General features: G+C 38.1%; 1 protein-coding gene across 1 annotated transcript; it reads left to right on the forward strand.

The window, feature by feature from the left end:
• Positions 1-376: 376 nt before the first annotated feature.
• On the forward strand, positions 377-9791 carry LOC311299451 (E3 ubiquitin-protein ligase TRIM39-like). Its single transcript, XM_084423024.1, has 8 exons — positions 377-489; positions 1244-1335; positions 1656-2227; positions 3528-3623; positions 4204-4437; positions 4529-4667; positions 8902-8937; positions 9085-9791. The coding sequence occupies exons 2-8, from the start codon at positions 1263-1265 to the stop codon at positions 9630-9632; spliced, it is 1698 nt and encodes a 565-aa protein (XP_084279150.1). The 5' UTR covers positions 377-489; positions 1244-1262; the 3' UTR covers positions 9633-9791.
• The last annotated feature ends 5994 nt before the right edge of the window (positions 9792-15785 follow it).

Genomic DNA, 15785 nt, shown 5'->3' on the forward strand with positions numbered 1-15785 from the left:
AAAAATAAATTGTCTGAACCCCAACTCTCCCCTAATTACATATAAAATGTTGCTGCTAGTTTTACTTAAAAATAAATAATTACACCATCTGAATAAAGACTAATAAGTTTTATGAATGAATTGTTGACATTTCTGTGCTCTTATTGTCAATCTGTAAGTTGAGCAGCATTCGCCCAGGAAACTCTTAAAAATATCACCGAAAAATCAAGCTTTTGTAAGTCTGCTGAAATCTTTTCTTCATGACCTGATAGTAACACCAGTCCCAATACAACCAGACACACATGAACCAAACACACCGAATACAGGGACAAATGTAAATGTGTGAATAGCTACAGGAGGAGCTCTGACATGTAGTTCAGAGAGATTCAGAGAAAGTGAAACTAACTTGATCAACAACAATATGGACTCCTGAAACGATCAACCTCTTTAAACTACAGAATATTTATTGATCCGTTCAAAGAGTCTTGTGGACACATCTGATCCTCACAGGTAAGAGATAGAAATATAAGAGAGATTGTGCTGAACAGGTTTCTAATGGAAGTGATCTGGTTTAGTAGGTTTATGTCAGACAAACTGTAATAAGTTGAACAGACTGGTTGTAACGCAAAGGTTTTGGTGTTTCTGTCAATTTTTTGCCACACTAGCCTATACATAAAGGGTTCAAGCCTGACAGCGAAATCCTATAAAAGCGCAGATGGAAGTGGGAAATTCAGCATGTGATTCAGGCTACTGACGACTAGCATATTAAAGAACAGATCGTTTCCATAAGATTAAAACAGATTTACTAACAGCATGCGCCCGTGCAAACCCTCTTTTGGCGTTAAAAAAAATTGTCAGGATTTACTAAAGAAACGCAGTGAAAAAGTTTACCTTTCAGACGCAACATTTATGGGAGGAGAGTATTTTAATGATTGTGTTGGTCATTATGGAAATGGTCCGGCTGTTTCTGTATTCTGTAATTTGCACATCGTCAGTAGATCTCGTGCTGAACTTTGAATCTGGCCCTAAAGAAACGGGAAGTAAATCCTGAAGACAGACCGAACACAAACCTAGGCTACTCTCTGCAGCCGAAAATACTGCTCGTAAAATGATCTATTTTTAAATAATACGAATAAGTAACCCACAATCTGACTATGTAAATTTCATTTAAACATCAGTGACCAAATAAACACTCAATACAAGGAGCAAATCATTGGTCATAATTTACAGTGAAATACAATGTCTTTTTCTTTTTCTTGACAAGCTTTGTAGAAGGGGGAAGGATGGCAGAATCTTCACCAATATCAACCAAAGAAAGAAAAACCAGGAGACAGAGTATTGAGTATACACCTCCATGTAAGTCAATAAATAAATAAATAAAAAACAAGAAGAATGAATTAGTGCATGAATAACTTTCACTCTTCTCATATAATATTTAATATGTGCAGTTCAGGAGTGTACAGTAGCAAAATCATTAAAAATCAATATTTCAAATCGATATTGCTCCTTTGTGTATTTATTTATTTGATACAGTAAGTGTTCTTGTAATGAGCTTCACATTAGGGTTCTGATCAGCTTTGCTGGGTCCATTTAGCAGTAATAACCAGCTGACTGTACATAATCTCTTATATATTTGAGTAGTGCAGGTGATTTATCTTCTTCATTTCTCTCTCCAGTGATGTCTTCCTCCAGCGGTCCACTGACTGAGGAGCTTCAGTGCTCTATATGTCTGGACGTGTTCACTGATCCAGTCAGCACTCCATGTGGACACAACTTCTGCAAGACCTGTCTGAATAAGTGCTGGGACAACAGCCAGACCTGCAACTGTCCATATTGTAAAGAAACATTCAAGCACAGACCTGATCTCAAGATTAACACCACACTCCGAGAGCTCGTAGATCACTACAAAAAGAAAAGTCCTGAGAAAAAAGCTGAAGTTCTGAAAAAAGCTGAAGTTCTGTGTGACGTCTGTGAGGAAAGAAAGCTGAAAGCCCTGAAGTCGTGTCTGGTGTGTCAGAGCTCTTACTGTGAAACTCACCTGAAGCCTCATTTGAGAGTGGCAGGTTTAAAGAAACACAAACTGATCAATCCTGTGAGTAATCTGGAGGACTATATATGTCAGAAACATGAGAGACCTCTGGAGCTGTTCTGTAGAGATGATCAGACTATCGTGTGCCTGTTCTGCACTGAAGGAGATCACAAGAACCACAACACTGTTTCTTTAGTAGAGGAGAGTGAAGAGAAGAAGGTAATAGTTACTAACTACTTTTAATGGGCTTTTAAAGTAACAACATGTAGTTTTTCAACCTTCATAATATATTTCCAAGACCCTTGTGATGGTACATCGACTTACAATAGGTTGAATGAGACGTCTGCCAGAGCCTGACGGGGTCTGTAAAGCTTTTACTGGCACTATGTAACTTCGGGGAGCGGGTAGTAACCAGAGCTCAAAAAGAACTACAAAATTCGACTGCTTTACGGCATACGTCACTTCGCCAATCACTTCCTCAAATTCGGCCGTGACAGGCCAACCAGCGCGTTTGTTTTCGTGCGTCTGTTTTCGTCATGGCTGAAGCAGCAGCGAAACGTAAGAAGTCCAAGGTTTTGTCGGAGTAGAGTCGGAAAAGGAAAAGGGAGAGTGATAAACTGAAAGGCAGGACGAGGATCAATATTGGTCGAGCGTTTGCTCGCTGGCGTGAGCTTATCGTCAGACCGATGCTGACTTGGCCGTCATGCTGTTGAACTAGTAAGTTAAGTAAATTGCTTGCATACTATCTTTAGTTTTTCTAATCTGTTGTCTGCCTGGCTACGTTACGGAAACTATCTGGTCCTCCATTTATCTTCATGAATCAGCTAACGTTAGTAGATGAGCGAATTATCAATCTGGTAGCTAGTAAACACTAACATGCTAGTTTTAGATGGTTAGGATGCTATCGCTATCATTCTCGTTCAGATTTGAGCATTGCAATCGACATGCAAATCGCAAATGTTTGAGTTAAAATGTTTAGTCTACTAAACATGTATAAATTATGAAAGGAGGAAGATTAATAATATTATCATTGCCCATATGAAAAAAACCTGCATGCTTCAGTAACAGCCCGTTCTCATCCCAAGTCGTCATATACTGACGCGTTCAAAATTTCTTCAATATCTGACGCACAAAGCACCCTTTAGCGTCCTTATGAGACGCATAACCCTACCACAGACCTAAACCTACCCATAACCGAAGCGTCTCATATTGACGCTAAGGGTGCTTTGTGCGTCGGATATTGAAGAATGTTTGAAAGTGACGATTTGGGGATGAGAATGCGTTGACAGTAACCGTAAATAATTTTACGACAGCGGTAATGGACAATTCCGCTTCCAACCTGTAGGGCGACCGCAGAGGAAAAGTTCCATGTTGTTGCTTTAAGGGCTCAAATCAAGAGGAAACACATAATATTTAATCCTGTGATCATGAAGCTTATTATGAAAACAGTTGTGCATATTTCCTCAGAAGACAGTAAATCTCTGTTATTAAATGTGTCTGTGTTGTTCTCTGTCTATAGACTCAACTGATGAAGACACAGAAAGACACACAGCAGATGATCCAGGACAGAATCAAGAAGATTCAAGACGTCAAACACTCAGCAGAAGTCAGAAAAGTGAGTCTAAAATGATTTAATTCAGTTTTCTTAAATATTTACATCAGTAAGTTCAGGGAACTTTTCATTGTTTGTATCGTCACTTGTCTGTGTTTGTTCCAGACAGTCTGTCAGTCTGTGTTTTACAGTGACTCTTTCTACAAGTTACATCGTTTCACCAGTAGGTGGCGACAGATGAGAGAATCTTTGATTGAAAATCTTTTTGAGAGAATCATAAATCTTAATTGATTTGGTTTAATACTTGTTTAAACAAAAGAGCGAAACAAACATGGAAACAGTCCTGTATGTGTTGCTCAGACATGTTCAACAATTGTTTCTGCTGCAGTTTGTTTGGAAGTTGCAAAACTGGCAAAGCAAAAATAGACAAAACTGTCAATATTGTGTCTAAGTTACTGAATATTAAATTTGTATTTAGTGAATTGCTGTATAAAAGTAATATATCGCAATCATGATTACGTGCTGCTTTTTTATTCATTTTTACTTTGATCACTTCAAGTATCGCACATGATACAATGAAGTATGAGTAGTAACATTGATTCTTGTCTTAACAAACACCACTAATAATTCGTTTATTGAACAGAGAAACACAGAGAAGGAGAAAGCAGCCCGTGTGGAGCTCTTCACTGATCTCATCCGCTCCATTGAGAGATGTCAGACTGAACTGCTGGAGATGATGGAGGAGCAGCAGAAAGCAGCAGAGAAACAGGAGGAAGAGCTCATTGAAGAGCTGGAGCAGGAGATCACTGAGCTAAAGATGAGAAACACTGAGCTGGAGCAGCTCTCACACACTGAAGATCACCTCCACCTCCTACAGGTCAGTCAACATCTCTCTGATCAATGATAATGCAGTATATGACACCATAACACTCCCCATGCTGAAGGATTTCTCCTCTCTCCTGCTGTAGATTTACTCATCCCTGTGCAGCTCTAGAAACACCAGGAACTGGTCTGAGATCAGTGTGAAGACTGATGAGAGTCTGGAGACTCTGAGGAGAGCTCTGACTAAACTGCAGGACTCTCTACAGGAGAAACTCACGCTAACTGGTACAGCAATATCAAATACACCGTACAGATACATATATTTATCATCTTTTAATATCAGGACTCTCAGGCATTCAGACTGAGACTCACAATTGACACTGTTCTCACGCCACACATCCATATTCTCACACAGTAAAATAACTGATTGTGGAGCGAAGAGGACACAAGACAGACAGATTTTTATTACCTTTTTTCTGAACTCAAAAGTTGCTGCCCTGTTTTATATAGTAGAAAGCATCAGTAATGAAGAATGAGTCTGTGTCAAGCTGAATAAGAGAAGTGTGTGATCATGTGTGTTACAGGGACTGTAAGCAGTGAAAATCCTAACAATAAATGAGAGAGACGAGAGTTAGTAGTTACTCAAGCGCTCCTCTGTGTTTTCTGAGGATAAATACTGTATTCTCGAGTCTTTAAGACACTTTAAATCACAGTATTCATAAATGCACTGAAATAAATATTGATGCATATAAATAGCCTACTTAAATCAAATCACAATTAATAAGTAAATAAAGATAACAATATGTACACAAACGCTCTGATTCTTTCACACAACTGGCTGAATTCAGTTAAGTATCTCTGGTAACATTAATAATCTTTAATCAGAATAAGTTCCTCTTGCAGCATCTCTTCTCTGATGATGAGGGCGGAGCAACCTGTCACTCACATGAGATCAGCCAATTGCAAACCACAAACATCCAAACATCCAATCAATTCCCTATGGACACAATCAAGCCCCGCCCACATTTGTGAGAGTGTGTGTGCGTACCTTTAGCTTACAGTGAGTTAGCTTGAGAATAACTTGGGTACGTGATATACTAATGGACGTCTTTATGACACAATCATCTTAAAATTATTAATTATTAATTATAATAAATAATTAATTATTGTAAATTACAGTTTGATATGAAATTTAATGAATTTAACTAGCCTTAACAATAAATGAGAGGGAGACGAGAGTTAGTAGTTACTCAAGCGCTCCTCTGTGTTTTCTGAGGATGCTGCAGTTGTCATGGTAACTCTACTCTCTCAACTGCCCCCCAGAATTGTTTTATATACATAAAGAGAAATAGACTTTAATAGAGATATTTAAATAGAGATTATTAAAAATTAAATATGTAAGGGATAATGTAGTGCGAGACGGTCATTATAGTGAATACAACCCCGACAGACTGATCAAGTCTTGAATCAGCCTGAAGGGGTTGTATTTGCTATAACAACCGCCTCGCTCTACATTATCCCGCTTATTACATGGCTACCTATCAAATAAATCAATAATTTTACACAAAATATTGATTTAAAAAGGAGTTCATTGATTTAAAAATGATTGTATTGCTTCTGCTAAAGAAAATAGTCCGTTCCGTCTCTACGGTTAGAATCCTGCGTCCATAGCAACGCTCTGTTTTTCATGGCAACGGTGTGTTATCCTTAGCAGCGGCCTGATATCAAGAAATAACAGACCGCATTCTATATTAGAATTCAACCAAGCCATGTAATAAATACAAATAATTTAATATTTTGTGACCCAAACTCGATGTTCACATTATTATCATCAGCTCACAGTTCTTCTTGAAGAGGGCCGGTCATTTTTAGCTCTAATTTCAGAAAACATATAAAACTGTAGAGAGAAACATTAATATTCAATTAACTCTGAGATTGTTTGTCCTTTCAGTTGTTCCATCAATGTGTTTGGTGAATATATTTCCTAAGGGTTTCCATAAAGTTGTGTGCAAATTAATTTAGCAGAGAATGATTTTAAATGTTTCACCAAAACCACAAAAGCAGAAAATCTAATGAATAGACATCATGGGCGGTTTCCCGAACAGAGATTAAGCCTAATCCTAGATTAAAATTGCCCTTTAAAGTCCGCGAGAACCGGAAGTTGCAAACGACTTTTCTCCAGTGCTGTGACGTATTTCCCAGTGAAAAGGAATATTGAACAGAGGGCAGGGTTTTTACTCTAGCGCTCCTCCTCTCCATCTCTCGCTCATTACAGACTAACGGTTTGAGGGGAGTGGTTAAGCGTTTCCCAAACCAAGCCGTCAAACATACGTCATCAGGGAAGGTCCTCCAAGGCAGAGGGGAGGGGCATTTTCAGATTTTGATTAAAGATTACAAAGCCAAAAAAATTTTTTGTGTGGATTGACTTGCACGGATGAATTGTTCACCACAAAACTAACAATTTAGGCAAACAAAGTAAATATGGTCAATTTTGAATTCATGTGGACTTTAAACCAGATTAACAGAAATCTGCTTTCTCGGTCAAGGCTTTAAATAGTCCTAGATTTAGTTTAGTCCAGAGTTTAATAAGCTGATTTCCTGGAGGAAGACTAGAGTTACTCCAGGACTAAATCAAGGCTTAAATTAAACCTACCAGGAGGCAGGTTTAACTTCAGATTAACATTGTGTTTCAAAGTGGACACGTGTATTACTTCGACACACACACACACACACACACACACACACACACACACACACACACACACACACACACACACACACACATATATATAGCCTATATATACCGTTCAAAAGTTTGGGGTCAGTAAGATTTTTAATGTTTTTAAAAGAAGTATCTTTTGCTCACCAAGGCTGCATTTATTTGATTAAAAATACAAACAAAAACAGTAATATTGTGAAATATGATTCCAATTTAAAATGACTGTTTTCTATGTGAATATATAGTAAAGTGTCATTTATTCCTGTGATCAAAGCTGAATTTTCAGCATCATTACTCCAGTCTTCAGTGTCACATGATCCTTCAGAAATCATTCTAATATGATGATTTGATGCTCAAGAAACAATCATTATTATGATCAATGTTGAAAACAGTTGTGTACAATTTTTTTTCAAACTTCTTTGATGAATAAAGTTCAAAAGAACAGCATTTATTTAAACTAGAATATTTTCTAACATTATAAATGTCTTTACTGTAACTTTTAATCAGTTTAACTCATCCTTGATGAATAAAAGTATTGACTTATTTTATTTCTTTCCCCCAAAAATAAAATAAAAATTCTTACTGACCCCAAACTTTTGAACGGTAGTGTTTAATGTTACAAAAGCTTTAGATTTCAGATAAATGCTGTTTTTTTAACTTTCTATTCATCATAGCATCATGAAATAAAAATGTAAATAACTGTTTTCAACACTGATAATAATCATAAATGTTTCTTGAGCATCAAATCATCATATTAGAATGATTTCTGAAGGATCATGTGACACTGAAGACTGGAGTAATGATGCTGAAAATTCAGCTTTGATCACAGGAATAAATGACACTTTACTGTGTATTCACATAGAAAACAGCTGTTTTAAATTGGAATAATATTTCACAATATTACTGTTTTTGTTTGTATTTTGAATCAAATAAATGCAGCCTTGGTGAGCAAAAGATACTTCTTTTAAAAACATAAAAAATCTTACTGACCCCAAACTTTTGAATGGTAGTGTGTGTGTATATATATATATATATATATATATATATATATATATATATATATATATATATATATATATATATATATATATATATATAGTATATTATATATATAGTATATTATATATATATATATATATATATATATATATATATATATATATATATATATATATATATATATATAGATATATATAGATATATGTGTGTGTGTGTGTGTATATATATATATATTACAAACAGACTTCCAGCATTTCTTTTCTTTTATTCCATAGCTGGTGTATGTAGTTTATTTAGCTTGCTTAAAATAATTTTCTCTTTTTCTGATTCCATTGTTTCCTTGGATTTGCTTCTCAGTTCCATGCAATTTTAAGCTTTTCTTGGTCCATTCCATGTTTTATAGGCAACCTCTATCATGCTAATTCAGATTAGCACAGTTGGTTTGAAATTAATCTGGTTTATTTTAGTTCAGGACTCCATAGTCAAGGTGTAACTAACCCCGTACTTAATCTGTGTTACAGAAACCCATTTTTTAAGACACGATTAACTATTCTAGATTAAGGCCTACTCCTGGCTTAATTTAAACCCTGTCCGGGAAACCGCCCCCATGTGTTTAAGAGGCAGATTTGATCTTCATGAGAAGAGGGATGTGTGAAATAAAAGGCCTGAAGCTCTAAAACACACACACATTGATCAGATTAAACATGATCTTGTACATAATTCTTTAAATATAACCTTAAATCTTGTCTATAATTCACACATAAACATGTCAAAGATCTGATGATGTTTTATTGTCATTAGTCTCTACAGAACTGAAGAGGATACAGCAGTATGCAGGTACAGTGTGCTGTCTGCACTACACTAGATTACATTCAGATACTCACAGCTTCATCACTGACCGACAGTATGATTAAACACTGATTACATATTACAAACATCATCACTAAATATCTGTATTGTGATTTATATTCTCTGTTTTCTCAGTGGATGTGACTCTGGATCCTGATACAGCTCATCCTGCTCTCATCCTGTCTGATGATGGAAAACAAGTGAGATGTGGAGACATTAGACAGAAACTCCCAGACAAACCAGAGAGATTTGATTACTGTGTATGTGTCCTGGGAAAGGAGGGATTCTCCTCAGGGAGATTTTATTTTGAGGTGCAGGTCAAGGGAAAGACTGAATGGGATTTAGGAGTGGCCAGAGAATCCATTAACAGGAAGGGACAGATCACAGCGAGTCCCAGTGATGGATGTTGGACTGTGTGGCTGAGGAATGAGAATGAATATAAAGCCGGTGATGATCCTCCTGTCTCTCTGTGTGTGAGAGTGAAGCCGCAGCGGGTCGGTGTGTTTGTGGATTATGAGGAGGGTCTGGTCTCCTTTTATGATGTGGAGTCCAGCTCTCATCTCTATTCTTTCACTGATCAGTCTTTCACTGGGAAACTCTATCCACATATTAGCCCGTGCCTTAATGATGGAGGTAAAAACTCAACTCCACTGATCATCACACCTGTCAAACACAATAAATGAATTTATACCCCTATTATAAAATACTTGATGAAAATAAAGATTCATGTAATTAATATTTAAAAACATAAAACATGTGTGTTCTTACTCAAAGGATGAGAATCATCTGCTGCTTTTCATCAAAGTGATTCAGCATCTGAATAAAGACATTCATTTCTTTGTACTTTTTTTGTTGTTTCTGTTTTATTGTGTCCAATATTATGATTACTTCTCCTGTAACAGATATTTTCGAGTGTGTTTCTTACATTTCAGGTTCACAACCATACATCAGGGTCATCAGTTTGATTTGTACATACAATTCACACACTTTAGGTGGCTTTATAAACATGTTAAGATGAAATTTAAAACATTTTATATATAAGATTCAGTAGATATTCATAGATATTTCGTTTTTACAGTATATTTAATCACAGTTTACAGTAAAAGAGTAAAGAAAGCTGCGTTAGCTTGAGATACGAGACATGAGAAGTTTACCTGTGCATATTTATAAATATGAATGGGCCTAATTTACGCAACTATTTGTGAATTGTTAGTGGAATGAATGAAAAAGATACAAAAGAAAGTTGAAAAAATCTTACAAAGGTGATAAAGAATAAAGATAAGAGAAAAATCAAGTCCAAACAACATATAATTGTAGCTCGCTATAAAAATTATCTCACATATTTATTATTCTTCTGTACAAAACTTTGGTGCGTAACTCGTACCACACCGTTTGTCAGAGACCCATGAATAAGGTGGACATCAAATCGTGCGGATTATTGAGGAGAGGTGAGCTATGACTTTTATAAGCGATTGAGTGAACGGTGTTCGTCCGGCAGGCGAAAAAGTGGGCGAATACAATCCCATAGACTTTACATTGTGACAAATTTTGACGGGTCATCTATCTGAGCAAGGATTTCATAGAAATGTGTGGGTTACCACATTTGAAGAGGCTGACAAGCTCTGTAAGAACATACTTTGTAATGGGGTGTAAGTTGAACCCCTGGGCCTGGGGTGTAAGAGGTGCCCAAAATTGCCCAGAGACACACTATGGTGAAGGACGGCCCATGAAACAGGCGATCCATATCCTACTATGGTAACTTGCATAGGAATTTTGTATTGAACATGACTTTGCATCACAGTGTCATAGAGACAAGGGGGCGAGCTCATTTTACTCAGGCAACAAATCAGTCTCTCATTAAGCTAAGAGGATTAAGGATCATCATCAAGCTATCAAGCCACACCCTAGCAACCATTTAGAGCACCCTAGCAACAAGTCCATAGACTTCCATTGAATGAAATATCTTCGGATAGAAGCGTCATAGAAACATGAGGGTGGGCTTGTTTGACTCAGGGCAGCAAGCAGCCATTCACCAATCACCTTCCACACTTCCTAGCTATGCCGTAGCAACCATTGTTGAGCACCCTAACAACCCAAACCAGTATCAGTATCAAGATGCTAGCAAGATGCTAAACAGTATCATCATTGGCAGCTGCCAAGCCACTCCCTAACAACCATACAGAGTACCCTAGCAACCGTTTAACAAAACCTATATCTCTGCATCAGAACATCATGTGGTTTGGCTCTTTTGACTCATGCTAGCAAACAGGACTTCCAACATGCTACACATGCTAGCAGTGAATAGCTATGCTCATAGCGATAAGCTAAGAACTAAAACGTTAAAAATGCTAACCAATTGTTTACATTTTTTAATAAAAACAAGTCAAAATATGTTAGCATCATGCTAACAACATGTTAATTGTATTATCATCATGCTAGTAACATGCTAATTAATTTAGCATCTTGCTAAAAACAGGCTAGCAAACGCGATAATCGTGTTAAGATCACGTTAGTATATCATGCTAATCATGTTAACATCATGCTACCAACATGCTAATCATGTTAGCATTATGCTAGCATCTTGTTAATAGTGTTAACATCTTGTTAAAAGCATGTTAATCATGTTAGCATATTGTTAAAAACATGCTAATTGTGTTAGTATCTAAAAACATGTTAATTATGTTAGCATCTTGTTAAATCCACACCCATATCCCAGACCCTCTTAGAATATCGTACAGTGATGGGGTGAGTTTTTTGACTCGATGCAGTGTAGTTGCATATGGTAAGCACCACTTACATTTACTTCAGAAAATGTACATAATCTAGTTGTAGCTACTATGTCCAAAACGTAACAACACTGTATGGTACCATAGATTACATTCAGATGACAGTATGATTAAAAACTGATTAAATATTACAAACATCACTAAATGTGAGTATTAAGTTGTGATTCATATTCTGTTTTCTCAGTGGATGTGACTCTGGATGCTGATACAGCTCATCCTAAACTCATCCTGTCTGATTGTGCAGGCGAAGGGAAAAACTGAATGGGATTTAGGAGTGGCCAGAGAATCCATTAACAGGAAGGGATCGAACGCACTGAAACCCAGTAATGGAGACTGGACTGTGATTCTGAGCAATGGGAATTAATATAAAGCCTGTGATGGTCCCAATAAAGGTAAGGTAAAAACTCAACTCCTCTGATCATCACACATGTTAGTTACAATAAATGAATTAAACACACAATACGAAATACATGATGAAAATAAAAAAGAAATCAAATATGCTACTGCTACTTCTCAGCATATATATATATATATATATATAAATTCAGACATGTTATAATTGCATGTTTTAAATTTAAAAATGTAATATAAATGTTCTACATGTTTCAGTATTATTATCCTCAAGTCATCTCTTTTCTCCTCTCCTCTCCGCCTGACAAAGTATAGGGGTGAGCAGGGCACAAACTAACATGGGGCTAGTTGTAACAGACATGGTTTAAAACTTTCTACACATGCCAGTATGATGAAACTTAGTGTATTTATAGTTGTCATATCAACACTACATATAGAGAAATTTTTTTTTAAATCTTTGGAAGATATCACTGAACTTTTTTTTTAACCATAGCAAAAATAAATTTCTTACTGAAGATAATTCTTCATCTCTGTTTTTTGTTATCATATTATTTTAATCTCATATCTGTTATTTAACAGTTGAGATAGTTCTTTAAAACTGATCTAACCAGCAGGGGAACGTTGTAACAGTGCATTACAATATAACCCTGTTAGAACTATGCTATTCTATTCTATACTTTAAATAAATTCTATTGAGAAACTATGAAACAAAGGTGAATAAAGACTGAGAGTCAATGGTCAGAAATTATTAATTATTATGATCTGAACTGTGCTGCAGCTGTGTCTTTGTTGTCAAACTAAAAAATTAGTTTAATTTTAATTATTGAAAAAGTTATTTATTTTATTGACAACATATTTAGTTTGTATTGTATATATATACATTTTATTAAATTAGATAAAAATGTAAGCTGTCATATGGTCATCTTACAATGGGCACCTGTGAGGTATGTTGTCACATTTCACTTCCATTCTTTCGGGGTAAATCAAGAAAACAAATATACACTGTATAAATGAAACAAAAACACATAATTGTACTAGACGTGTGAAATGAATGTGGGGAAAAATAAATGATCTGAACCCCAACTCTCCCCTAATTTCATATAAAATGTTGCTGCTTGTTTTAATTCAAATTAATTACACCGTCTGAATAAAGACTACTAAGCTTTATGAATTAATTGTTGACATTTCTGTGCTCTTATTGTCAGTAAGTTCTGTAAGTTGAGCAGCATTTGTCCAGGAAACTCTCAAACATATCACCAAACAATCAAGCTTTTGTAAGTCTGCTGAAATCTCTTCTTTATGACCTGATAACGTACTCGGTTACTAACGTAACCTCGGTTCTCTCTAGAGAGAGGAACGAGTACTGCGTAGAATACGCTAGGGGAAAATCCTTTTCCACGAGAATACTGAAGCCAAAAAATTATCCTTTAATTTTGTATTAATGTAAAACGCGTTGCGGCAGCATACAGACATAGGCGAGGCAGCTCGCGCGCCTATTGGCTGGTCTGCTGGCAACTGCTTAAGCCTATCGAGCGAGACCTAGAGTGACGTCAGACCCAATGACGTCTGCGTCACGTCCCGCCGAGACGGGCGTGGCTTAAGCCTGTTTTATGCTTCTGCGTCGAATCGACGGCGTACCCCCGCAGACCCCTCTGCGTCGCCGCGAACCCCTCTCCAACCCCTCCGCCGTAGCTCGACGTGCACCTCCAAAAAATTGTAACTACGCGTCGAGGCGACGCAGACCGCAAGGGCTGTGATTGTTGTATGAGAGCAGAGAGCAAGACTGAACATTTGCATCCTCGTGATTCAGTGCACTTTTGTAAATAGTTCATTTTCTTAGATAATGTTTTATATTACGGTTAACTTATATTGTGTTTCAGTTTTATATTGTGTGTTTCTTGTACCTATTACTCTTATTTTTTTTTTTATTGTATACTTAAACCTTTGCCCTTTGTTCTTGGCGTGCTTTTTTACTCATTGCACATTAATAGATCAATGGTTGTTTTGAAAAAAAGTTTATTTACATTTGTTGTTCAACGTCGATTAGCTCCAGCTGCAACAACCATAGACGGGCAACAACACTCTCTCTCTTTCGCTCGCGCGGAACCAGCGCACGGAACCAAAACAAACTAGCAAAGAGATTCGCGAACCACACCCCACCTAGCGTTCTGGCGGTGAAATGCACCGCGATGCAATGCAACCCGACGCAGAACCATAAAACAGCCACGACGCCGTAGGAGTGACGACGTAGCTACGCCGTGGAGTTGACGCAGAAGCATAATGAGGCCTTTAGGTCTATAAATACCGCTCGCAGGCATTATTTCTCTGGTTTTTCATAGTCGAAGCAACCAGAGCGCGTGCAGGCACGGCAGGATACACAGTACTCGTTCCTCTCTCTAGAGAGAACCGAGGTTACGTTAGTAACCGAGTACGTTCTCTTACGAGAGATACTCTCGTACTGCGTAGAATACGCTAGGGGAACCTACTGTAAAACGCCGTGCGTGCTGGGATCTGATACCATAGACTCAAGGGCGACAGCCCGGAGTTCATACAGTATATAATCACCCAGGGGACTCACAGGGAATCCTGGAAGAGAGGGGGGTTAGCCACTATCTTCCTTATAGCAGCATAGAGCAAGGATTGCAATACTCAATAGCTGCATAACTGACAGCGCCAGTTATGAGATTTTGGCCATACTAGACCGACAGTATGGAGTATCATACCGCAGTATCTGGCCTGTAGTGCGGGAACCTCTAGGTTGTAAAACCTTATAAATGTAGACGGAGAGGCCCAGCCTGCCGCCCTACAAATATCTTGCAAGGCAATCCCACTTGACCATGCCCACGATGAAGCCATGCTTCTCGTGGAGTGCGCTTTGACACCCAGCGGGCACTGCATGCCCTTGGTTGTGTAAGCTAGCGCTATTGCGTCCACTACCCATCTGGATAGGGTCTGTTTCGAAGCGGCTAGTCCCTTAGAACGCCCGCTGAATGAAACAAAGAGCTGCTCCGTCTGTCTGAAAACAGACGAGCGAGACACAAAAGCTCTTAACGCCCTGACTGGGCAAAGGGAGCTTTCGTCCATATTTCCTTCAGTGACCGGCAGGGCAGACAGAGAAATGACCTGTGCTCTGAACGGTGTATTGAGGGATTTAGGAACATAACCGTGCTTAGGTTTGAGTATAACTCTAGAGTCATTCGGCCCAAATTCCATGCACGTCGCGCTTACTGAGAGCGCGTGTAAGTCCCCTATGCGCTTCACTGAAGCGAGAGCCAGAAGAAACGCCGTCTTGAAAGACAGGTGTTTAAGATCAATCTCCTGCAAGGGCTCAAATGGATGACCTTTCATGGCTTCCAGTACCGTAGAAAGGTCCCATATAGGGACTGTGGGAGGTCTGGGAGGATTCAGTCTCTTAGCTCCTCGAAGGAAGCGAATGACTAAATCGTTCCTTCCAATAGACTGGCCGAGCGTGGTCGAAGAGAACACTGCTATGGCCGCTACATAGACTTTGAGCGTGGAAGGGGACCTGCCCTTATCCAACAGCTCCTGTAGGAAGGAGAGAACCTCCGTCACACCGCAATGCAGGGGTGACACACCACGAGCTGTGCACCAGCTAGAGAACACTGACCATTTTGAGGCATAGAGACGTCGCGTAGACGGAGCTCTGGCCTGTGTGATAGTGTTTAACACTCCCTGTGG

The sequence above is a fragment of the Rutilus rutilus genome (assembly GCF_951802725.1).
Source record: "Rutilus rutilus genome assembly, chromosome: 11".
Classification (NCBI taxonomy): Eukaryota; Metazoa; Chordata; class Actinopteri; order Cypriniformes; family Leuciscidae; genus Rutilus; species Rutilus rutilus.